The sequence below is a fragment of the Anoplopoma fimbria genome, chromosome 15 (assembly GCF_027596085.1).
Source record: "Anoplopoma fimbria isolate UVic2021 breed Golden Eagle Sablefish chromosome 15, Afim_UVic_2022, whole genome shotgun sequence".
NCBI lineage: Eukaryota > Metazoa > Chordata > Actinopteri > Perciformes > Anoplopomatidae > Anoplopoma > Anoplopoma fimbria.
The window spans coordinates 13907907-13935045 of NC_072463.1; the positions used below are offsets into that span (position 1 = coordinate 13907907).

Sequence of the window (27139 nt, forward strand, 5' to 3'; positions counted from 1 at the left end):
CTAGAGGCTTATCTGTCGTCAGACTGCTGGCCAAAGGGTTCCTAGATTGATATGGAGAGGACCAGGCTTTGAAATGTTTGGATTTTGGGGGTTTAAAAAGACTGGCTGGTGCTCTAATTCAGTGTCATTTGACTATACCTATTGTGATTGGTATGATGGTATTCCCAAAGCAAATAAACTTCAGTCATCACAGAACTAGCTTGTTGGTGTTGTTCTGAGACTATAGAGGCCACTAACTTCGATTGCTCTCATTTTGAAAGAGTTAAATGGCTTAAGGTACAAGACCAGTTTAAATTCTGTATGGTGCTAAAGATTGTCCGGGGATATACCCAAAAATCGTAACCACTGATGTTGTGCAGCCAAATGTTTTCTGACGTAGGTAAACAAAATCAGAGATCGCTTTCTCAAACTGATCCTTGTTTTCTTGTGTTTCTGCAGGTCCCCTTTGTATGAACTAACATGGACAAAGTGGTCATCAGTCTCCTGCTTCTGGGAACCGCAGTTACGATGGTCCATGCTTGTCCAAAATACTGTGTCTGCCAGAACCTCTCTGAGTCTCTGGGGACTCTGTGCCCCTCCAAAGGCCTGCTCTTCGTCCCACTGGACATCGACCGGCGAACTGTTGAGCTCCGGTTGGGCGGCAACTTCATCCTCAAGGTCACAACTCAGGACTTTGCCAACATGTCAGGTCTGGTTGATCTTACCTTGTCCCGCAACACCATCAGCACCATCCAGCCTTTTTCTTTCCTCGACCTTGAGACCCTGAGATCCCTGCATCTCGACAGTAACCGGTTGACTCAGCTGGGACCGGACGACCTCCGAGGGCTAGCCAACCTGCAGCACCTGATCCTCAACAACAATCAGCTGAGTTGGATCTCCGACACAGCATTTGACGACTTGTTAGTGACACTGGAGGATCTGGATTTGTCGTATAACAACTTGCGCAGTGTGCCTTGGGAAGCCATCCGCAAGATGGTCAACCTCCATCAGATGAGTCTGGATCATAACCTCATCTACTTTATTTCAGAGGGGACTTTTACAGATCTGGAAAAACTGGCCCGCTTAGACCTCACCTCCAACCGCCTCCAGAAGCTCCCTCCGGACCCCATCTTTGCACGCTCCCAGAGCAATGTAGTGATGAGCACTCCTTATGCACCTCCGCTCTCTCTAAGCTTTGGTGGAAACCCATTGCACTGCAACTGTGAAGTGCTTTGGCTTCGAAGGCTGGAGCGTGAGGATGACATGGAAACATGCGCATCTCCTGCTAGTCTAAAGGGGCGCTACTTTTGGTCTGTTCGTGAGGAGGAGTTTGTTTGCGAGCCCCCTCTGATCACACAGCATACACACAAGTTACTCGTGCTGGAAGGCCAAACGGCTAGCCTGCGCTGCAAAGCAGTCGGGGATCCGATGCCAACCGTGCATTGGGTTGCTCCTGATGACCGTTTGATCAGCAACTCCTCCAGAGCAACGGTATATGAAAATGGCACCTTGGATATCACAATCACCACATCCAAGGATTACGGGACTTTTACTTGCATAGCTGCCAATGCTGCTGGGGAATCTACGGCCTCCATTGAGCTGTCAATCATTCAACTCCCCCATCTGAGTAATGGTACAAACCGTACCACGCAGTCCAAGTCGGGGCTTTCGGACATAACTAGCTCTACCAAGATCAGTAAAGGGGAGCCTAAACCGCTACCAGAGAAGGTGGTGTCTGTATCAGAAGTGACTGCCATCTCTGCTCTGGTCAAGTGGACTGTTAGCAAATCAACTCCAAAGGTCAAAATGTATCAGCTTCAGTACAACTGTTCAGAGGATGAAGTCCTCATTTACAGGTAAGAATGAATAATGCAACTTGATTACATCCAAGTATGAGCTGAGACCTTTTTGGTCAAAGGGATAAATCAAGCCCGAGGTAATATTTGACTTCAGAACACTATCTGTTCAGCTTCTTCCGTCAATTGCTAATTGTTTGCTGGGTGAGTACTTGAGAGTCTATTTCTCTGAAGTGTTACTCGGAGATCAACATTCATTTTTCTTAATCCTTCTTGAGATTTTCCTTTTTACCTTCATAAATCGACAAAGCTTACACCAAAAGAATGAACAGCAAGTGCACATTTTTAAGAACAGCAAAACCCAAAGTGAAATCCTTGCCCTGAGCCATTAATTAGAAATCCAAAAAGAAAAAGGATTATAGACCCTCATTTTAATATATCCCTCCTAAGCTGCTCAAGTCCATAAAGTGGTAGCTTGGAGGCTGCAGCTGGAGATCTTTGGGCTCTGTGAAATCAATTTCCTATGTCAAATGAGACAGTGAAAGTAGTGACATTCGACCAAGATAATTGAGCTGGAAATATAGAAAAGAACCTTGTTGTGTAACATAATATCAATCTGGGGAAGACATTAAAAAAGGCAAAAGGGCTTTCCAAACAAATAGATGCATTTTTATGATTCATGCAAATATATAGGATTAATTTTATTACATCTCACAGCTCTTAGACATTTCCCCCTATTTCCCAATGGCTATAACCTCAGCATGCTTAAAATGGCATTTACGGCATCATGATAGCGTGGAAATCGGTAAAGTAGCCTGTTGTTGATAGCAGTTACGGCAATTTTGTGTCCGCTTCATGCTTCCTCTAACACTGACAATTGCTGGCGAATCCCCTTAGCAACACCTCACCCAATAACTTATTCTGTGTCACAGTCCTACACAATTTACCTGTACTGAGCATTCCAGCAAGAGCGGTTTAATGAAAGATAATTGACAGAAGAAGAGAAGACTGGTTATTAGCTGGGAATATGAGATTAGAGCCACACACAATATTGAAGAAAGATATTGCTTTGTTCAAACACTGTGAATGCAATCAATAATAAGGTGTTTATCTGATTTCCTTGCTTGCACACGGCTCGCTGTGTCAGATTGTCATGCCAGAAAAAACAGAACAATATGAAATTTCAGTACCTTTTCTTTTCCCCAGTTATGGAAACGTTGAATGACTCATCTGCATTTCTTGCAAATGCCTCTTATGAATTTTATCTAATTATCTACAGAATTGCAAACCTTACACTGATGTGTGCTTTATAGACGGCACTTTCCACCCCTCATACATTGATTTGCAGCAGCATAATTATTAATGCTTATTTGAATGGCATTCCTGATGTAGTTGTTAGTCAAGAACCAAACTTCCAAATTGCCCTCATTATGTGATTTGATGCTTAACAATGTTTTGTACTTCATAATCAGTGTGCACGGTATGTAATTTATGTACAGTAGAAAAATGGAAAAATAGAAGTATGTGCTGCTATGTAATAATGGCTATGCAGTCCCTTTGCATGCCAGAAGATGAATTAGGAGCTGGAAGGAAAAGATAACGTGCACAGAGGGGCCAACTACTGTTTTTGAATTAATATCGCCATGACTTCATTGCTCACACGTGCACACCTACTGCGCTCCTCTAGTTGGCTGACACAGTTTCCCAGCACTCAAGCAATGGCATGATTAAAAATCAATCAGAGCCACGTGGGGGAGGAGAAATATTGCACGAGTTTGCTCAAACATGTGAGCCAATGCAGCCTCTTCCTAGTTATGGAAGAAGGCAATTAAGGGTGAATAATGGACTGCAGCCCCACTAGCGACTGGGCGATTCAGAGTGGATGCATGTATTCTGGGTAGACAATGGCCCTTGAAGACACTTTGTTTCCTTTCTCCTACAGTTACAGTGTTACATGGAGTAACAATCAATGGCTAAGTAGTATATATAGCAATGACTCCCAACCTTTTCTGTAAGATGTACCCTTGGGAAGTGAGCTCAAGTACCCCTTCACTGATACCACCCACCATGCTCAATTTATTTCAGAACTATTTATCATATGAAAGATGATATCAATGCAGATATTTTATGACACAAGAGAAATGAATCTTAGCATTGTTGTTGGCTGAAGTGGTGCTTGCGTCGTCACACAGGTTGACCCGTGGGTCGGGCGGGTTTGCATGAGCTTTCTAAAGAATATTGCGGGTTCAAGTTCCAGTCACAGCATTTTTTTGGCAAATATTTCAGAACAAAAGCCTTGTGTTAACAAATGAAGGGATTCTGTCCATAGAAAGATGTCAGAGGGCCTTTGTTTTGAAACAGAAAAAAAATCCTACATTCTTGTCGTATTCTACAGCTATAGACATGGAAACTGTAATAATGTTGCTGGTATGATGTCAAAATACTATCGATAATTGTAATTTTTTTCTGTGAACTGATTGTTGCACTTGGAAAAAATAGGCTAGACCTTGAATCTCTAGAAGAGACGCAGTCGAGCTGCACTGTGACGCCCTGCTTACACAGGCCATGTGGCTGCTCTTACCGGCATTACAGAAACATGCCATGCAAACCTGACCAGTCGTAATTCTTTGCATCCCCATGTGGCTAGCTGCCGTAGCCCAACATAAACATCGTATAAACGCCGTATGTCAGCTATGGTGTAGCCTGTAGCGTAACCAAGGAGGTTTTGCATGTAGCTGCAGAAGTATAGATCCAGATTAAGGTCAGAGAAGTTAAGGGAAGGTGATGCGATTTGTTAATTTTTTTCAGAGAAATGTTGCAATTAAAGTCTATGCATTTCACCCACCGACTGCTTGCAGTACGGTCATTGATTTCCCTTAAAGCACAGTATTTACAACGTTTCAAACTGTAATAGCAGTCTCCATCGATAGATGAGTTAGTTTGACGAAGGCTTCTATCACTGGCTGTCTACACAACACAGCGGTTCCTTCAGCATTCCATTGATTGGCAGTACTCATTATCTCAGATAATTAACCCACTGCAGATTGACTTTTATTTCACTCCAAAGCAGTGAGGCTTAGTTAATCAGTCATATTTAAACATCTGTAATAATAACATAGTTGAAACTATTGAATGCTTGTTAAATGGCATGAACAAGAAAATTACATTCAGTCAAGACAATAATCAAAAAGTGGCCATTGAATACTCATTGCCATTGCCTCATGCATGTCAAATGGGATGTACTGGGACCAATGAAGTCATCTTTCTGAATTACTCTGTGCATATAAATAGCTACTTAGCATGCTTCATTTTGGCAATTTATTTGATCTGGCCCAGCATAACAGACTAAGCCAATGTTGCTTTTTACACAAAAGTTCTTAGGGCGCTTACACAAGCCATCGTGTGTTTGGCTAATCCAAATCAGAGTGAAATTGATACTTTCGGTTTATCCATTTAGTATGGTTCGGTTTCCCAGTGCACAAATGAAAGTGGACTAAATATTTAAAGATATTATTTGCTGAGGGGTGTGTACAAAGGATCAAATGAATCTGTTCCATCTCAAGAGCTGCCAATTCTATGCAGGGAATTGCAGACTTTGAAATATTGCTGTTGAAGTTCACTTTGTTTGATTCAACACTCATCTACTGTGCGCACAAATCCCTTCTCCGCTCGATCATTCTGAATGACTTTATAATAGTCCCTGTTTTCATAGCCTATTTAGCATATCCTCTCTTGGGCCAAGCTGCCCTCAGTCCTCTCCCACTCATGTTGGCCTGTCGTTAACCTTTGTCCATCTCAATAAAGACCGGCAAAGGACGCCTTAGTTTCCCGTATACGTCCTACAATAGGGTTAGATAATGTTCTTAATGCAATCAAACCGCACTAAGGTTTACTTTGGACCTGCTTGTGATGGACCGGTTGTATTGATCCGCACAAAAATACTTTAACTGCATTCACACGTGCCCGAACAAACTGACTGAATGAACTCCCATTGCAAGAGGTCTTTATTTCTAATGCTGTATCTTTCTGTCTTTCTGTCTCTTGTCAGGATGATTCCGATGACTAACCGGGCCTTCGTAGTGACAAATCTTGTCCCAGGGATGCAGTATGACCTGTGCGTCTTGGCCATCTGGGATGACACCGCCACCACCCTCACTGCCACCAACATCGTCGGCTGTGTCCAGTTCATCACCGGGGAGGACTACCCGCAGTGCCAGTCCCTCCACAGTGGCTTCCTGGGTGGCACCATGATCCTGGTGATCGGTGGCATCATTGTGGCCACGCTGCTGGTGTTCATCATTATCCTCATGGTGCGCTACAAGGTGACCAGCGGCATCCAGACTAATAAATTACCCACTGTGAGCAACACGTACTCGCAAACCAACGGGGGGTTGAACAGGTTCAATGGTGCACCGCCACAGGTCAAATCCACAGTGGTGGTCATGCGTGAGGAAATGGTAGAGTTCAAGTGTGGATCCCTCCAGAGCAGTCTCTCCTCATCCTCGTCCTCTTCTAACTCATTAGACAGCCAAACAGGAAGGGGGGCTGGCGACCGCTACAGCATGCAGGGCAGCGAATGCAGCACCCTGCCCAGCAGCAAGTTCAGGAGGCACAGGCACGGCGCCAAAGCACGGCCAAACCTGGACCACCTTTTAGGGGCCTTCACCTCACTGGAGCTGCGAGCGGTAGCCAGGGACCAGCAAGGGGCTTCCGGCCCCCCTACCACTTCCAATGCTGTGATGACTGTGGCTGTGGTACCCCCGTCTGATAAAGAACCCCTGCTTGGGAGGGCCGAGTCCACCACCATGCTGGGACGTCTATTAGGGATGCCCCAGGAGGGTAGGCCCAAGAGGAGTCACTCGTTTGACATGGGTCACGTGGGGGCTGCGCAGTGTCGCAGCAGCTACCCTCGTAGGATCAGCAACATCTGGACTAAGCGCAGTCTGTCCGTTAACGGCATGCTGCTTCAGTACGACGACAGCGAGGATGAAAAGCCCACTTTTGAGAGCTCTGAGTGGGTGATGGAAAGCACAGTTTGAGTCGGTCTAACTATGAGGTCCATGGCTAATAGATCTATACCAGGAGCTGAAGGAACATGAGTTTAGAGGCAGGGTGTTCCAGAAGAAAACTGCCTTTGGGTATTGCATGAAGTTCATCCATGTGAATACTGTCTAAGTAATTATGTGAGAAAAAGACACTGAAATCGATAGATTCCTGGCAATGATCTGAAATCGATAGATTCTTGGCTATGATCTCAAATCGATAGATTCCTGGCTATGATCTCAAATCGATAGATTCCTGGCTATGATCTCAAATCGATAGATTCCTGGCTGTGAGCTCAAATCAATAGATTTCTGGCTATGAAATCAAATCAAAATATCTGACAGTGTCTGACTGTATTTGAAATATTGTTCCCATCTCTATACCAACACCGAACCTTGGAATTTTGCGAAGGGAATCATTTCCCGTCCACATGGCGGGCATGTAAGAGTGTCTAAGAGAGAATAGGGGGAAAAAAATATGAGAAATTCAAAGTGGATTTACTACGTCTTTGTCAAAAGAACTCAATGAAGAGGATTTGCCTCAGCCGTGGTGAACTGGATGGACATCACAATGTCTTGGACCCTCAGCATGAAATGGGACTACTGCAAGAGTAGAAAGAAGGACCAAAGGAGCGAATATAGAACATTTTAAGAAAAGTCATTTTTATTTTCATCTTGGTTTTTTCTATCATTTTTACTATTTATTATTTTAGGTGATTCATCAGCAAGCACAGCTCTTCAGTGAGGTTTTAATATACACAGACAGAAGCCATCTCTTCACATACAGCAATTTCCCACGTCACCTAACAGTACTTTCAGTCAAATTCCCCAAAACATTTTCTCTAGATTCTCTAGACTAGATTTCAGTAACACTGAACCACAGTAAGACAGTCTTGTATTTCTACCTCAGGTTATGTTTCACATGAGGTTATTTAAATATGAAAGCGAATGGAAATACAACCGAACCCAAATGCACAAGAGGATCACAAAACAGCTCAAAACACAAAGTTCACCACTTGTTTGCAAATGCTTCAAAGGATGATTAAGTCTCCAGCCAATCAAATTAAGTTATGTTCCTAGTTCGGGCATTTTCTGCTGTTAGAAAATGTATTTTTGAAGCGCTTTGATACGCTCCCCATTGGCCAATGCTGGTGACAGTGGTCCCTGTAGGCTCAAAGGCCATTGATGGAAACCGAGTGTTTGCCTCAGGATACGGTTTCAGATGCTATCAGCACATATTACAGCCATCAGATGGGAATAGCCTTTGAAATCCATCAAGCCCACTTAATCATTCGCTTATCCCCACAGCAGGATGCATTATTTGGCTCTAATTCTCTTTAGGTATCACAAACAAGAGAGTACGACAATTACTCATTTAGCCAGGTTAAATGGCGGAATGAGCTAATTGACTTTCATTGGCTTGATAAAGGTCATTACGCTGCTCAGGAGAGGACGTTAAGTTGAGAAAATGTGAGATAGATAACTTTTTTAAGGGCCAAACAGCAGAAAACTCTCTGAAAATCCATTTCACCAGATTGCATGTTACAAACCTTTGTTGGTTTATGTATCATCTGAACTGATTCATCAAAGAAGCCATTTATTTTTCATTGACCCTCATACGGAGCTGTATATTTCAGTAAGATACTTTGAATTAGTGGCTATTCTGGTTACTGCCTACGATCAACTCAGACATCCCAACACGTTTGGATGCCATATCTTTTGGGTCTCTGTTGCATTTTTAAGATGTGGGGTGGTCATCTTTTTTTTTTCTTTAACTGTTTACATCCCTAGGTGTACCGTTCTGTATATTGGCATTTTTTTGTACAATAACTGGGTGAGAATGTAAAGGGGGAGGGGGGGAATCGTGCAGTAGTACTTTTATTTTCATGTGAAGCAAACAGTGAGAAGGTGCTTTACTGTGGTGTACCAACTTGGTCATTGTTAGTTGGCTCACTGAAATGGGATTTTACATGATGTTACATGTAAACACATGGCTGTTTTTAAAGAGTCAGTTCACCAAAATTATAGAAAATACATATTTTACCTCCAGTGGTATTTAGCCATGTAGATACACTTGGTTTATTTGCTCAGGTTATCCTTCTTTGAGATGTGTACCTCTGCTGTGGGGGTTGGGGTGTGCAATATGACAATATTTACCATGACACAATAGTTGTCTGAAATTTTTACGTAACATTGATACTACAGCAGCTAACGATGTATTACCACTGGGTGTTTTAACCAATTTAGCAAAGTAAATGAGAAGTACTGAATGATAAAAATATTGATTTCATGTGATTTAATCTGGTGATATTCTATATTTCTCTCATTGACAGCAAATCCTCAGGAAAAGATCAAAACCAAAAATCCAAATTTTTCTTCTTTCAAGAATTGTCATAAATGTTATTCCTCTGTGACAGACTTTTTTATCCAGAAACACCAACATGGAGTCAATGAAAGATCATTACCATGAACACAGGAAATGTAGTTTATTTGGGGTAGATTCTGCAGACAGGACACTGTTAGACAGCTTACCTTGCACGGCAGCTGGATTCTCTGGAATCACCTGCCAAGTTTTATTTTAAAGTGCCTGCCCGTTTCCAAACAGATTCCAGTGAAGGATTCTCAGATGGTTTTGTGTTGATCCACCACTGAAAATAGTCCTTGACAAATGTGCTATTAATGCCTGTTTGAAGCTAAACTTTAAGAACTACAGTTCCCCATGTTCTTTTTTGTGATTTGTGATTTGAGTGTCCTCGTGGATTGCCACAAACAGGGTAGATAAGTCAGAAATGAGTGCGAGATGGACTTACACATTGTTAGTTTTGGTCTTTTGATGGAATTTGCTGTTAATAAGATTTTATACACAGGATTTCATCTATATCGCCCACTCTTACAATGAAGGGATGGAGGCAAAATGCATAGTTTTGCATAATTTTAAATAACTTTAAAAAGAGCAGGAAATTACCCTGGGAATCCCCAACTAATTATAAACTTAATTCAGCCAACTGAACTATGTAACTCTAAGAACTTTTTCCCCTTTAAATTAATGCTAAATTTCCAGGAAAACATTCTTGGTTTTTCATAGTATTCCCGACAAAACATTGTCTCACTGAAACCTTTTCAATGTAAAATTCTGGGTACTTTGACTATTGCATAGAAAATTGCTTTCACCTTCGTTGCATTGACTGGAGGCAGAAATCTCAAAGATATCACAGAAACCTGGTTTAGAGATTGTTGTTTTTCTTGTCATTTGGATGAACTGAGCCTTTAACCTGCTTTCTCTACCTGTGACATCATGTAACATCCTCCTCCACTCTGCTAACTGACAATACAATTTAAGTGTACGTGACTTGACATAGTCATGACTCTCACCTGAGGTTCTAGGACAAAAACAATTAAAAAAAAACTGTTTCTGTGTGAAAACATTTTGCTACAAAAGGACATAAAACATTGATGAATTCCTATGAACCAAACTGGCTCTTCCGTGTTTTCTTTTCTAGCAACGTCTCACAGATACACCAATTATTGCACCTGACTTGGATTACATTACTAATCTCCTTCTCTTTTTTTTTTCACCCTCATCGCTCTGAGCTTAAAGTGTCACCTTACCGTTCTGACCTGCAGAGTACAAAGGAGCTAATGGATTGTCCTTCCAGTCTCACTGTCTTTGTTTACTGGAGGATGAGCCAAGGGTTTTCCTCCTATGGTTCAGCTGCTGTAATCAGGCCAGTCGCTGCTGACTCACCTCAGCACTGCCCTTATTACAAATCACCGGTACAGGCAGCTCCTGGCCAGAGCCCATAATAAGGCCTTAATTCATATAATCTGTCAGGAAAGGTGCTTACGGCAGCACAGACTAAATATAATCTCCACAGGGGCCAAGCGGTGCATGATAAGACAGTGGTCTGCACCTGCTGAGGGCTCAGGAAGAACATGACTACATGTATGTAGGAAGGTTGTTATCAACTTGGCTTTGGGTTTTCACAAGGCAGAGGGCGTTCATATCGAGGCAAATGCACTCGCTGAAAAGACAAATTCATCCGGCAGCAACACCAGTGTTTTAAAGAAGTAAGTGGGCTTCCTTAGGCGGTTCAACTTTTACAGCGATGGTTGAATCATCCTCTCAGCTTTGTGTGATGTGAGCAGATGGGAACATCGCAAAAGCAAAACAATTTGCCAGAAGGGACATTTGACAAAGCTGACAAATGTTCTTTTTGTATTTTCTCACATTATCTTTTTTTTTTTGCATCGAAATAAACCAGAGCATCAAAAGAAAAAAAAAAATGTTCTTTCACCGAGGAGATTGCTGTTCTTTCCCGAAGATGAAACGCAAAGTCAACGTTGATTTAGTTGTTGAGTTACTTCCGCACTCAAGCATCGCCACTATTTGAACCCAAACAACAATTATTTTCCTAATCCTAACTCAATAGTTTGGCTAAACCTATCTAAGTTGTTTCCTGTGGAGACAGAAGTTTATTTTAATAGACTGTATGCATGGAACTAGTGGAACTTGACACGTGTTGCTGGGCTTTAGTAGAAGAACGGACGAAAAATGAGGAGTCAGTTTTTCGTAAGATATCATACAAACTGTTATTATTTCATGTTTATCTCGCATCTCTTTTTTTTCCTAGCAGCACACTTGAGTAGGCATTCCGGTACAATACTTTACAATTCCCTGTAGTAGCATTCCTTATGAACAATCCAAAGGGCCTGTAACAATCTCACCACGTCGCAGAGACCTTGAGGGGCATTGCCATGTAATGTTTCACTTTGTTTTTTACTAAAACCACATGTAAAATAGCACAGAGTATAAGAACAACAAGGCCTCAGACTGGGCAATTTTGACACGTGTGCCCGGAAAGCACAAAAAAAGTGTTTTATGCTGCTGAACTTGGTATAAAGAGCAAGAAATTCAGATGGTTGGTTCAAACAAACACAGGACTTTCACCCATGTGACCACTGCTAGTGTTCCGTTTGAAACCAAGGTAATGTTATTTTACCTTGATTTTGTTACTATGCTAGCAAGTTATTTTACTTGAAAGATTTAACAAATGTACCTACTTTAACTCAAACCATAAACATAAAGACTTACAAAGGAGTTTTCTTGCCCAAACCTGACCAAGTAGACACCAAAACTAAGTAAACCTACGTTGGAAGTTTATTTTGAAAAGACACTATTCGTGTAGGTTTTCTTGTGACCACAGAATTTCTTTCTTGAAAAGATCAGAAACTGACACACCATACCTTTACACATTCAAATCTTGACATTAGAGGGGTACCGAGAGCATCACAGTTAGCAAATTTTGGTTCACTGACCAAGCTGCAGTATTTGACAAGTTAGGAACTTGAATGTGTTTGCCTCTGGTAACTTTTAAATGTCTGTAAAACATTTCATGATTTCTCTTTGTCATAGAGAAAACATGCCCCGGAGTCTTTTCATTTGGCACAAGGCAACCAATTTGACGGAACTTTCGCACCTGTGCCAGCGCAGTCGGACTCTGTGCCATCACTTGTGAAATTACTGATTTGACACCCTGTCTGCTTGGACAAATTTAAACAATTACTCCTTTGAGAACAACAGATGTTTGATGCATACAGAAAGAGTAGATCTGTTGACTTTTATTGTTCACTTGACTGCGCCGCCTACTGAGGACGTTCACACTAATTATTATTCTCCTCTCTTATCTCTGACATTCTCTGTCGCCGTTTTATTCCAACATCTACAACAACATTTTGTTTTGCAGGGCACCGACCCCTTTTAGGTTTTCTGGAGTGCTTTTTCTCTGTAGTTCCTTTTATGCAGCATTTTCACACTAGCAGCTCCCACCGTGCATCTATCCATCATCTTTTATGCCTAAGCATGGCCCACAGCGGCGTATTTTGTCTTTTTTTACAGAGGGAAAGCACACTAAATTGGAGGTCATGACAAAAACGTTTACAAAGGGGAACTCTCATATTTCCCATAAAGTAAGTGTCCATTACAGAGAGCTCTCTGAAAGCAAACCTTATCTTTCCTCTGCTTTTGCAGTCTCATCGTCACTCCCATGGGGGATTCTCGATTCACAGAATCCAATATTAATAACCTGATTATTAATAATGCCCGAGGGAAACGCACAGTCGACTGTGTGCAGGGCTTGTTTATTTCCAAGACAAAGTTGTCTGGCTGCAGAAAAGTTCGACAGCTGGATTGGAGAGAGAGAATTTGAACATACCGGAGTTTATTTCTTCTTGTCTCCGAGCTGGTATTCCCTGGCTCAGTTTTAATAGGTATCTCATCCACTGTCACTCTTGCTCCCTCTCCGTAACAAGCAATTAAGTGATACCTGCTGGATAGTGTAATAATGTGTCAGAATGCAATAAACGGGATGGCTGTGAAATGCAATCACATCAACACATTATGACATTACGGTATTTCTTCATAAAGGTGGCACACATGACATTAACTTGTAATATAATTCTAATCCTGATGGATTCATTCCTGATATTATGAATGAATACTATTGCATATTTTGAGTTATTGCAGTAGCTATGTTTATTAAATTAAGATCATTTACTTTGCAAAAAGCAGTAATACCACGATGCAAAAATACTGTTCAGTAAAGCATTTAGAAATTAAAGTTACTATAAGGAACTTTCATTTTGTGGTGATTTTGGCGGTCCCTATGGATGAAAGTGGTAGTGTTTCCAAGCAAAAGAGTCATTTAAAAAAACTTTCATTTTAATTCAGCAGGTCTTACAGTCTGTTCTCAGTCCTGGTTCTGGTTCTCCCGTGTCTCCTCCACTGGGCCCCCGGCGGTAAGGCCTGGATCACCAGCAGCATGTACAGCATCACCAAATACTTGGCTCAGTGGCCCTATACGGTTTACACTATGCCGCTATTGCGTAAAATAACATTTTGTTTAGTAAAATTATCATGTTCTTTATGTAACTTACATACAAGGCATTAGTAAGGTACGCGAGTATGTTAAAATAAGTCATCACTGACTTTTGGTCTCACAAAGGACATGAACAAGGGCCTCCTGGCGGAAAGTCAATATTTGTTTGACCAAAATATCCACCCATAATGACCCTGATGGGTTTAGATTGGAGTTAGCTGGAAGCAGTGTTCGTCTCGTAAATGGCATAAAAGGTGCCTTGGTGCGTGGGTATCAGACGCCGAGGGCCACTGACCAAGTGCCAGTACTTGTAAAATTTGGAGGGTGAATTGGTAACAAGGTACACTACCTTCTCCGCACCAAACAGCACACCTCACAAAGTTAGCAACTAGCAGGTGAATGTTGTAGAGAATTTAACAGCCAAAGAGCCAGATAATTCCCTCAGGAGCTGCTGGAGACCAAAACAGAGCTAAAAGGAGAGTGAATATTGGACTTACCTTCATTAGGTGGCCATAAACCGACTCCGAATGAATACTAATGTTGGTCCAGGCCAAAATATGTCAAGTGTCATGTTCACCGCTTGTTCTGCTCACCCAAAAAATGATATCAATGCAGCTTTAAATGAGCTTCACCTTGACCCACTACAACAATAATGCTGCCTTATACATCAATAACAATAACACTATACTATATAATCATGTAACTGCCTAAAAATTGCCTTTTTGCACCTTGAATACTTTTACTTTACTACTTCACAATTTCTCCAAACGTGATGTTGTAATTTCCAGACAAACTGAATAATCAAGTGTTCCTATCTGGGTTCTGAAGCTAGTATACAAAAGCTATGCAATGCAGTGTTAGGTAGTTAAGTAAATGTACAGAAACATTATGAGAACAAATATTTAAACTATCAAAGTGTCGCCGTACTGCTGATATCCTACTTTTATCTAAAACAAAGCATCGAACTGTATAAACTTATCACCTGTTTTGTTTTGTATGTAAAGCCTTAGTCTGCAAAGTAACTAGGAACTATAGCTGTCAAATAACTGAAGTAAAGTATAAGTATAAAGGAGCATAAAATGGAATTTCAAGTTAAGTATCTTAAAAATGTCCCCCACTTTATAACTCAAGCATCCCTAACAACTATTTTGAGGAAATGTATGGTACTCTATTACTTACAGTTTTATCACAGTTTTCCATTCACACAGTTGTTTTTTATACATATTTTGCACAACATTCCCTTTATGTTTCTTAGATTTCACCTTCATGCCTATTTCCGATTTAATTGTATTAAATCTGGTGAGTTTCATCATCAGGGGAAGAGACTCATACGAGTGATCTAGTAAGACTTCCCCTCCTTCTACGCACCTCCATTATCCCTGAGATCCCTTTTTTCCCTGCAGGGAGACGGTCAGCTGTCAAATATCGAATCGTTGCGTGTCTCCTGTTGCACCTCAACCTCTCCACCCCAATTGATTCGTCTTTCAACACCTCCAACTTCTCATCTCCACTACCGAAAGGATGTCCAAACTCAAGGACCACTGCGATATTTTGTGACCCTTTGTTCACCCTCTCTATGTGATGAGAGATTTGGCACTGGAATCACCCCTGTGTGCCGCCGATAGCTCCGTCCAGTGAGCGTGTCAGTACTCGCTGGTGCGGACTGCGATCTAGCGAACTTGTAAAGCCCTTATCTCCATAAAACTAAAACACAAATCTCCCCGTCAAATAGTGTTATCAACAAACACACATTTCAATGAATTAACGTCTGTTTGTGCGCACGCTTTTACACTTTATCTTTTGCAGTCGCACACCTGCCAACTCGACGTTTAAATACTTGACAGCTGATCATAAAAATCGGACTAAAAGTAAACTCAGAAATATTTGGGTTTTGCTGAATTTACCCACAAGCGGATAAAGAAAAAGTACAACTATTGCCATGCAGTTTGGAAAACTCTTTCTAAAGTCTTTAGAATGACAGAGAAAAAGCATTTGGACACCCTCTTTGTGCTTTTTTATCTCCACGTTTTTCTCTTTGTGACAGATTGTCGGAGGTAAAGCGGCAGCTGTAATCAGAGAGACACAAGTTTTTGTTTGAGAAAGCAGAAAAGATCGTTCAACCATCTGTGACAGTTTGATTGAGTAGTATAAAAAGTATTAAAATGTTTATATTGTAGCAACAAGGTTAGACAACATGATTGTAGTGGTTTTTTTAATACTTAAAACTGCTCTTATGATCATCTCATTAATGTCCCGCTTCCTGAATTGTGCACTTCCTGATGAAGCAGCGCGGATATGTAACACCATCTGCAGAATCACTGGTTGGAACGTGAAAAAATATATAGTTTTATCCGAGGCTTTAAATGAAAGGAAAAAGTATTGTATTGATTCATGTCTGAGCTGTAGCCCAGTATAATGTAGCTCAGTGTGACATCTGGAGAGCGGCGTGATGCATCTCAGCGGCTCACCTCAGCTCACCCCCTTTGTATCAACATCGTGTAAATGTCGCTCGGTAAATAGAGCGGCGGAAGTGTGTACGTGTAACCTTGAACCATTTCTCCCCCACCCCCCACCACCCCCACCCCCCGACGCCACTGACATCCGCCTCCGTGTCATCCAGCTGGTTGTGATGATGAATGGGACTAAATCATTGCTTCCAACTGTAGCAGGTATGTGTGATAAACTTGTTGGCCAATATCATGCATACAAATCCCCCCCCCCCCCCATGTAATTGAGTAGGGAGATTTTCTCTCACAACAACAAGCATTATGAATATTTTATGGCACACTTTCAAGTCCTAAATGGTCCAGGAAATAAGCTCCATCCAGGAATTGTATTAACCCCGAAATGATATTTTCTCAGACCTATCTGCCAGGTAAGCACTCATCCTCTGGTTATGTTGGTTTTGTTTGCCTTTACCAGTAGGGGGAAATTGGACTGGAGACCAATGACGATTCAGATCTATTCTGGTGGGTTTTTTTGCGGAAAATGAGCAGGAAAATGAATTTGAAGCGGTGTGTTTTGTTGTGTGCCCCGGTGACATGGGACAAATTTATACTGTGTAGTCTCTTCTTATTTTCTACCTGTTATTTTCCTCTCATCTATATCCGTATTTCACGGTATTATTGACTATCAGGCCTTGTTTATCCAAAGCCCAAAATGCAGTATTTGGCATAAAATATATGCAGTTATAGTAATGTTTTATGTTGAATGTGCTGTGTTGTTTTTAGCAAAAATAAAAAGGTTGGGCAACAAGCTCTTTGGGCGGACACAAAACAAGAAAATAAATGAATTTCACATTTCCCATGAAGTTTAATGTGGGGGGTTATCCCAATGGGCAACCTGTCCACCTCAACTTTGCACTGACTTGGTTTCAGAAAGAAGCGTGACATCCTGGACGCCTGTTGCTGACCAGGCGTGCATGTAACAGCGAATTGACGGGGTGTGCAAGAAAAATCACTCCTAAGACATTCAGCATACGACATTGGAGGGGATTTTCTGGAGCAGTCGTTGGGGCGAATTCCATGCCACGAGGATAAATGTACAAAGAATATGTAACCTTTTAAAAAACAACACCAAAACCAAGTGTGTAACTGCCTGGCCGGTCTGCATCCAGCATCAACCCCCCAGCAGCAGTCTGATCCAGCATTCCCCTGAGACGGCAGCAGAGGTTAGAATAGTGTCTTAGTAAAGCTGCCTGTACTTCCTGTGTCCTTTGAGCGTATACCCTCCGGCCATGTCTGGAGTCCCTCTGGACTACCTGTGCTGACAAACACGAAGGATAAGTTAGAGGAACAGGACATTACAGGTCTGCAACGACCCACAGTGGAAAGTTTACTGCAATTTTCAGTCGCGTCTTTATTGACGTCAAGAGCACATTAAATGGGTTCGTTTTTTGAGTTTTTTTGTGCATGTATCCCTTTTTGTTTTAGCTTTATGTATCTTTTGAAAAAATAGAGCAAAAAAACATACAAATATTGGCTGTTGTTTCAAATGAATGGACAGCTGTGTGTGTTTAGTGTAGGCGGGGCGCTGTCAAGTTCCCGATTTATTGAGAGAGACCAAGCAACTCTATGTAAATCAGATATTCAGCACCCTCGTATAGCCTGAATGGCATGATCCTTTGTTTCATAACCACATTTCCCTGTCACCGTGGCGATTCGACTGTGAGGCGATTCAAGCTCCTTAGTTAGACTTGTCAACTGTTCATGTCACAGAATTTGCACATAAATGCATTATTACAAAAATGGCCCCCTGACATGCTTATTCTTGACCATCCCCCTCCAAATAACTCACCAGGGAAGCAAAAAAGGGTTTTCTCTAACTAGCTAGCAGATAGCATTTATTTTCCTGGATAAACACTCTACTTTAAATTATTATCATTATTTCTACTGGTGATTTGCTTTATAACAATATCTAGCAGCTGGTGGGAACTGAGGTGTATATTCTTTGAAATGTGTGCTGTAGAACATAATCCACATCGTTCAAGGTGAAACGCTAATCTATGTCGAGTACGAGCAAATGAGGACAACAGCAATTGGAAAATAGCAAATCAAATTGCAACGAGCAGTCAGCCCCACTTGGAATCAAACTAACGGATTCTTCACGTTTTAATTTCACACATTAAAATGTCAGAAATGGTAGATTTATTTATATAGTGATTTCACAAATATTAATAACGAACAAAACATTGATTAGATTGAGTTGATTTCTTGAAAAAAAAAACTAGTTAAGATGGGAAAGAAAACTGAACACAGCCTTTGTTTGTAGATTGATCAAAAGCAGAGCGCAGTATCGATATGTTGTAGGTGTTATGTGTATGGTCCCTGTTTTTTGGGGGTAAAACAATCTACCTAGAAATCATGAAATATGAGCATTACATTTTTTCTATTGTGCAGTTTGCCCAGCCTGAATAATCCAGATCCTTTTCTCTCAAATTAAATGATTTAGTTACTGCTCTCTGTGTCTTTCTTCTTCGAAACAGACTCATTTCGATAAATTCAAACATTCTAACTCATAAATTCTTCAATTTTAATTGTTGACAAAATGTTTCTGCATTCCCCGTGGATGCATCTTTCAGTCAAACTACGCTGAGAGATAACGACAGGAACCCAAATCAATAACTAATGATCCATAACTGTGTACCTCAACATGAGCACTAATGAAAAATCTTACAAAACAACACACAGTTCGTCCCGGTGCGGCGACGGAACAAAGAGGAAGTCGGCAAAAAGCTCCAGCTCCATATGGCTGATGTTTAGGGCTGTTTCCTCGCATCGTTAACCTGCAGCGTTTAGCTACAGCAGGCATCCATACAGTCTATACATGTGGGTAATTAGTGCGCCGACGCTTTCATATTTCAAGACACACAGTGCGTCACAGTCTACATGGTAATTTTGCAGGATGAATGGATGTTTGTCTGTTTTCTTACTCTCAGTGGTTCAGCGGTATAGCCTTAGAGAAGTCTTGGTGCACGCAGTAATAGGTATTAGCCGAGGTGGACACGAATAATCAGTCCAAAAGCAGAACAGCTAAAAAACATTTCTCTGCAAAATCTCTAAAGTTTTACAAAAAAAAGGTAGAGCCATAACTTTTAAAAACAGAGTGGATACCAAGTGTGTTACTGCCTGGCCAGTGTTTACCCAGTTACAACCCAACAGCTTTATTTTGAGAAAGCAGCAGAGGTTAGGAGGGTGTCTGAGGAAAGCTGCCTGTACTTCCTGTGTCCTGTGACGGTATACCCTCCGGCCATGTCTGGAGTCTCTTCGGACTACCTGTGCTGACAAACACAAAGGATAAATTAGAGAAGCAGTTGAAAGTTAACTGCATTCAAGTTGTATCATTATTGACGTCAAGGGCAGCATAATTGCACTTTTTCCACACAAAGAAAAAATGGCCCCCCTGAAATGCTCAATCATTCATTTTCTATACCTGCTAATTGGAGTCCAGGGTCACCGCTGGAGTTTATTCAAGCAGGAAGCTGGAAGGAAGGCAGCGAGCCATTCTGGACATGTTTGAGTCATTTTCTAGCAGAACCACCTTTATCTCTTTAAAAAGGAGCAATAATCAGGATCTCTCCTGTCCTGTAATTCTTCTATGAGGGCGATGAATGTTTTAATCAACATCAGGGTCTCGGCCAGCTGACTGATGACCGCCGGATGAAAGACGTTGATGAGAAAACTATCGTCGGAGCTGTGTTGTTAGAATTAAGTGAAGGGTTCCATATGATTGTTGTTAGTGAATACATAACAATCTACTTGAATTAAAAGTTGTCCTGCTGACTTTCTTCCTGTTGGTTGACTGTTTCTTTTTAAATGGACTGCAAACGGCTACTACGATATATTGTTAGGGGAAAATTATGGCTATGGCAGAAATACTTTGTTTAAAGGCCCAGTGGGTTGCATTTAGGGGGATTTATTGGCAAAAATGGAATGTTATGTTTATGACTGTGCTTTGAGATGTTTTCTTCTGGTTAAGATGAGCCTTTTATATCTACATAGAGGCCAGGTCCTCTTTACAGAGTCCCCTGTGCTGTGTGCTATAGTAAACAATTTAACAATAATCACATGCGGGGCTTCGTGCTTCAAGACTGGTTGGTTGGTTGGCCCGCCGGTAGCTGCAAGGTCCAGGCTCAATGTGCTGTAAGCCAAAACACCTTGAACACTGGCTGGTTGCTGGCTGTTAATTTAGACAGCGCTTGATTTGATACACAATGGTGTTTTCTATGACACATAATTGTGTCTTACTTCCCACTTTGCTGCATGAGAACCCATTACTACCTGTGTTCGCACCAAATGTTAGCTTTACGTGTAAATTGTGATACATGTAAAACTTTCAATATTAAACAGGCCCTATTATGATATTTTCGGGGTGCATATTTTTACAGTTACAACATGTTTACATGCGTTAATGCTCATAATCCTCCTTGTTTTTCTCATCTTGTCTGTCCTGCAGCATCTCTTCTCACCCTCTCTCTGAAATGCTCCGTTGTCGCTCCTCCCTCCAGAAAGCAAAGTCTGCTCTGATTGGTCAGCTAGCCCGCTCTGTTGTGATTGGTCAATGTTTCACATTTCAAAAAACTCTTCCTCCAGAGCTCCAGTTCCGTCTCTCTCTTTTGTTGTTTGAAGGCCAAACTGGCCGTAGAGTTTTATGTCACTTCCGTAACATTGTGACCTCATAAAGTTACGGAAGTGAAGGAGAGAATTCAACGGAGCCGTTTTAGGCAACTCAGGAGCAGTGTTTCTGATGGAGTGTCCCCCCCCCAGGCTCTCCTCCCAGTCGATGTCAGATCGTTCCGTCCACTACAGCCTAGGTTTTACATTTCAGGCCACGTGTTTGCTGCTGTGCCTAATCCTGTTTTCCCCTGTGTTTTATCTGCCTGCCTGCTCTCCACCCAGCATTTCCCTCCTCATCGCCCCTCGCCTCGCCATCCCCAGCACTTGCCCAACACTTCCTGCCCTCTGCATCTGCCAGCCACCCCCTTGTGCATTCCACCTTCATCCCCCCACCCCTTACAATAAATCCCCTGTATTATCATGTATAGCTGAGTCTGTGTCAGCATCTAGGTCTTTCTGTGAAAATCAGAGCAAAGCTAGTGTTGACATAGTTGTAACCTATGCACGGACCCAGTGAAAAGGAAGTCAGAGCGTTTGACAACTGTTTGCAAGAAATAAAACAATCAAACAATCAGAATCAGAATCTTCAGAAGTTGTTTATTGCCAAGTAATATGGCTCGGTGATTATTTGGTGCGTACAGTAAATAACAAAACACAGTGCAATAATAAAGACATAATTTAAAAATAGAAATAGGAAAATATACAATAAAATAGGGTAAAAAAAAAAGTAAACAAATAATGTCAAAGCAGGAATTATTTTTTATTAAAGTGTTAAGATGTGCAGGGCTGTAATTGTCTCAGTCAGTGGGGGTTCCGGGCTTTATTGATCAACCCAACTGCAGATGGGAAGAAACAGTTTTTATGGCGTGAGGTCTTGGTCCTGATGGACCACAGCCTCCTGCCAGAGTGGTGTCGGCTACAATCTTCCTTGCCCGCCTCAGGGTCCTGGAGGCGAACAAGTCATGGAGGGACGGCAGATTACAGACAATCACGCTCTATCACGAATGATGCGCTGGAGTCGTAGAATCTGGGCTAATACCTGGCCACACTTTACAGTTTGTGGATCGTAGCTAACAGAGTAATAGGAAGAGATGTGTGTTTGAACAACAGCAGGCAAAAACCTTGTTTACAGAAATAATGTGGCTGAGGTCTTATTTATTCAAGGATGAAAATCAGTAAAGTTTACATTTCGTCACTTCTTCGTCCACCTCTTGATCGAACAACGGTGCTGGGCTGTGATCGCACCAAATGCAAAGCAAGTTTTGTTGCAAGTTAATTGCAATAAATGGATAGATAACTACATCATGAAGTTGATTTGTTAAAAAACACTGAATTAATGCTTTGTAAGGTCGGTCTGCAAGATGACAAACAACAAACTGTGAAAATGAGTTGTGAATGGAGCTCCGCTCTATCGATGCTAGGCTATGCCAACATTGCAGCTGCATCAACACCCAAAATAATGTCTTTCTTTTGTACATTAGGGTGGTCTATGGGAGTTCCGCCCAGTGTCTGTACAAATATGGGGTATCATAGAGCTCACAGCGGCTATTTCACAACACAATAGCGTCAGTAGAAATATTTCTACGCAGGATGACATATATTCACGTATCTGGCGCAATGGTGTAGCTTCATTCACGTAATTCGCGCCACCTGAAGTAAATAAGCGCCAGGCAACGACCTAACTTCACATTTGATGTGAAATCATCATAAACCCGCCCACGTTTTAGCAGTCCAATCAAATGCAAATGATTTGATTTGAATCCCTGTTAGCTGTACACTGCTAAAATGTTCCGTTTCACTGTGAAACACAGTACAGATGCTAAAGATGCTCTAACTGCCGTTTCACTGGGACTTAAAGACAATAATGTCATTAACCTCCACCACTGTCCTTGCACTCAACACAGCAGATCAATATTTTCTTGAATCCGAGATCAATTCCACCTCTCTCTCAAAGTGGCAGGACACTGGAGAGTCTCATGGTGTAGCGTGCCCTCACCACCGTCACGAAACTGCCCTGAAAAATAATAAATAAACAAAGAAGTCAGTGTAAACCTTCACAACATTCTAAATGATATCCTTATCATCTGTAGCGGTTATTAACAGCCAACACTGGTTTCAATACCATGTTATTTTCCCAAACTTAACAAGTAGTATTGTTCCTAAACCAAATCCCACCATATCCATACTCGCTGCCTGAATATTTTTCTAATATCAAATATTTGCAGTGTGTCTGGAAAGTTTGAAAATATGTAACAAGCGTATGAGAGAGTAAATAACCATGTATTCTCCAGTTCACTTCCATCAACTTCAATTGAACTCTGGGATCCAGCTGTTAATGATCTTTCTCACTCAAAGTGTGATATAAAATTATTGACTGACAGCACTATGGCATTGCACATCTTCCTGTATTCTCTGTTTCCACGGAAACCAGCAGACACTGGTTCTCTGGATGTTGAGCGTTAATGGTGCATGCTGGGAGAAACTGTGCAGGGCTGAAACCACGGGGGCGGCGGGACATCGAGTGCCTTTAATGTGAAGCGGTCTCCTACAGCAGTCTGCTGTTTAGCTCGGCGATGGGAATGTACTTGCTGTGTCTTTATGCTCTACAAAGCAAGTTTTCCCTCCACCAGTTCTCAGCGCTGCATAAAATATCGGGGTGTTAACTGAGTCAACTTTTCTTCAAACTGAAAGGAGCAGGTCACATTTGGATTTTAGAGGCATAATGCTCTGAAGTAAAAAGTTCAGCATTTCTTGGCAGAACTGGGACAAATGTAGAGGAGAGTATTATTTTGGCACACTGTGAGCAACCCAAGAAACTGATTTATTGCAATAGTGACTGTGCTATTTACAGACATCCTGGGGGGGAAAAAACCTGGAAGGATCCGTTTAAATGATGCTAGTTAGCTCTGCCAGCTAAGTCATTCATCTAAAGGTCAATCCAGACACTCATCTGAGGGCTGTTCAAAAAGATCAGTGACAAATTAGCATTTGGGGTTGTTGAAGAAAACAATCAATTCATTAATAAAGCAGTTGGAGAGGTTTCAAAATGGCAAATAAGAAGTGCTAATGAGCAACGGATTTAAAATGTCAAAGAGTTTTCGCTGGCTTAGTCTGTCGCTGGACATTTACAAATTAACCTGTGTGCAAACGGCACTGTGGGAATGGTGGAATATAATTACATTTATTTAGATGGATTTTTATTCATATGAGCTTTTGTAGTTCCTGTAGGGGTTGAATGAGATAACGTCTGACACATATCATTAAATGGAATTGACCGCTTCCTAAACCCTGGGCCTGTGATGCTTTGGATTCCTCCACATGTTGAGCAGATTGAATGGGGCTCCAGTAGACTGATACACTGCATTTATAGACTTTTGAGGTTGGTGTCTTTTTTTCCCCCAGTCCAGTATCTGTATCTTAATTAGATTTGGGAGAGTTTACAGTCCAGCAACCCCAGCCCATTTGGTTCATCTGAAATAGCGTTACGTTCGCCAAATAGACCTGTCTACACAGCCCATGTAGCTGGAGCATCAAGTTAGCAGAGCAGCGGCTTCAGTGCATTCGGGCACATGATTGGTGGCTGATTGGCACTCAGAGCTGAGCACGAAGACAAAATGGAAACAAAGTGGAAAGACAACAACTTTTTAACAGCACATCACGTATTGGTGGCACGTAATGTGTTAAAAGCACGAATTGGCACCAAGGAAACAATGCCAATGGAAAGACGATGAGGATATTCTGTGGTTGACGCACAAATGAAATGCTCAAAGCTTTTGACGTAGTACAGTGACCATGGTCGATAAGTGGATGGGTCAAACAAACACAGGACTTTCAACCAGGAGAACCGTGTTTGAGTCCCAAAGTGATGCTGAGTTATTGTGAAGTTACGTTGATGATGTTTGTAATTTCACTTAGTTTATCTGCTTAGTCTAAACCCAACTAAGTTGTTTTGTTGCCTAAACCTAACATTTCATTGCTTCCGTGGTGACAGGACTTTCAAGTTCAAAGACGTTGAGTCTCCAGTGTGTCGGCTGTCACCTGTCTGTCTGTCTTGGTTTGTCCGTCGACGCTCAACTACCTGCAAGCATGTTTTTTATTGTTGTCTAGCCCTGTCAGACTGAAATGACACTATTTTACATACTCTGCATGCTTTTTTATGAATTCTGCTTCTGATATATATGTTTTTAGTGTCTAACAATGCAAAATAATCTTGTTTTTAGTCCATGTTCTATTTAACATAATCTTGTAATTTTATATTCTGTTTTTAGGGTGACTTTGTAACATCCGTCTAGGGACTACAGATGAAAAATAGCCTCTTGGCTAACTCTGGCGCATTTACAGAAATGTTTTATTAATGTGCACTGTCCCTACCAAATAAACCAATAAAATAAATCCATAATGTTTTCCGTTGGTACGGCACACCTGGCGTGAACTCCTCTCATTCTCAACCTCTCATTGCAGCGTCGCAACGTTCGGCAAAGTCACACTTCATCAAGCAAGAGGCGGACCCATCTACTTTAACACTTCCTTCCTGTTTTGATGCCGGCAGATGCGGAAGGAACACTGGGACACGGCAAATGCAGACGGAAGGTTGATATTTATGACAATGAACTTTATAATTCAATAGAGCAATGGTAAAAGCACCACATCTCCTTGCATCCAATCAGATTGCCCTATTGAGCACGCCTTTCTCTTGTGACGTAAGCTCTATCTTGCTTATCAATGTGTGTAAGCCAAGCACACAAACAGAGCATGATTAAACTAAATTATTACATTTCCCTTTATCATACTTGAAAAACTTGGGCTAGATATTTACACCATTACATCGACGTTGATGCTGACTCTTTGGGACAAGCACATTATCATGTACAGTATGGAGCCACCCATTCAATGGAGACAACCAACACATGGAACTAGCATTAGCATAATTCAAATGAGAAGGCTGCTTTTGTCATACTGTATCTGAATCTAAGTACACATTGTTTCAAAAATTACTCAACATTTTCAGTAGTATATTATCCACGTTACAATTTGAGTACACAGAATGTAAGGCTTAGCAACAGTGATCAGTGTAGTAGTTCGTTTTTCATCTCAAAGGATTTGGAAAAATATGAGTGTACAAGGTTGATTATTTACAGAATGTCATCAACTGACCTACTTGCTGTTGAATCAGCGGCAACAGAGTGCATCAAACAAAAAGAAGGGGGGAAACCTTCCCTCCCAATTGTCATGGCGTCGTTTATTTCTGATCCCCACGGCGCTCAGCCCCTCCAGATCAAGCAGCGTGAGTGTATTTTCATCCTCCAAGGCTCTTCCCCACCACTGCTCTCCATGATATAAATAAGAATACATTTTACTGCATGTCAAGGCCCTGTCTAATACAGGCATAGTAATGGTGCAGCAGGGGGATGAAACTCCCAGGAGTATTACTTAACTTGTTACAGAAAGGTCAGGTCTCGGGGGAGCCAAGTTGCAAGGACAGCAAAGAAAAGAGCTTAGTAGTCCAAAGGTAGAAATGATCATGCGGTGTGGGAGGGAGTCCGTTTCAATGCATGTTCCACAATATGTGGAAAAATGCTCCTAAAAAACCTGAATATTGACACCAGCAAAGGGTGAAACGCACCAGTCACTGCACTGCCAAGCAAATAGCGCCTTGGTACTCCTGTGCGATTTACTTAAACAGGCCCTATTATGCTATTTTCCAGGAGCATATTTTTATCTCAAGTTACAGTTACAACATGTTTACATGCGTTAATGCTCATAATCCTCCTTGTTTTTCTCATCCTGGCTGTCCTGCAGCACCTCTTCTCACCCTCTCTCTGAAACGCTCCGTTGTAGCGCTTGCTCCTCCCTCCAGAAAGCAAAGTCTGCTCTGATTGGTCAGCTAGCCCGCTCTGCTGTGATTGGTCAACGTTTCACATTTCAAAAACCTCTCCCTCCGAGGATGACTAATGAACCACAGGTCACAACAGGATACAAACCTGGGCCGCCTGGGTGGGAGACTGCTGTCTAAACCACTACACCATGGTAGACATGAGCATTTTCTTTACGTCACTTCATAATGTTGTTTTATGTCACTTCATAATGTTACGGAAGTGAAGGAGAGAATTCAATGGAGCCGTTTCAGGCAGCTCAGGAGCAGTGATTCTGAGGGGGAGGGTAACTCCTTTTAGGCGTGGACTTCAGGTTTTACACTCTACGGACCGTTTACATGTAAAACAAATATATATATATAACACACTAAAGGAGAGAGGAAAAGTGGAAAAGCATAATAGAGCCACTTTAAGTCCAATTATTTGCAGAAATTTGGGGCACAATCGAGCCTGATTGCA

The 27139-nt window shown here is 41.7% G+C and overlaps 1 protein-coding gene across 1 annotated transcript; it reads left to right on the forward strand.

Moving 5' to 3' along the window:
- Positions 1 to 459: 459 nt before the first annotated feature.
- Positions 460 to 6814, forward strand: LOC129103822 (leucine-rich repeat and fibronectin type-III domain-containing protein 2). The gene is made up of 2 exons (XM_054614427.1): positions 460 to 1835; positions 5824 to 6814. Exons 1-2 carry the CDS (start codon positions 460 to 462, stop codon positions 6812 to 6814), a joined length of 2367 nt encoding a protein of 788 aa, XP_054470402.1.
- The last annotated feature ends 20325 nt before the right edge of the window (positions 6815 to 27139 follow it).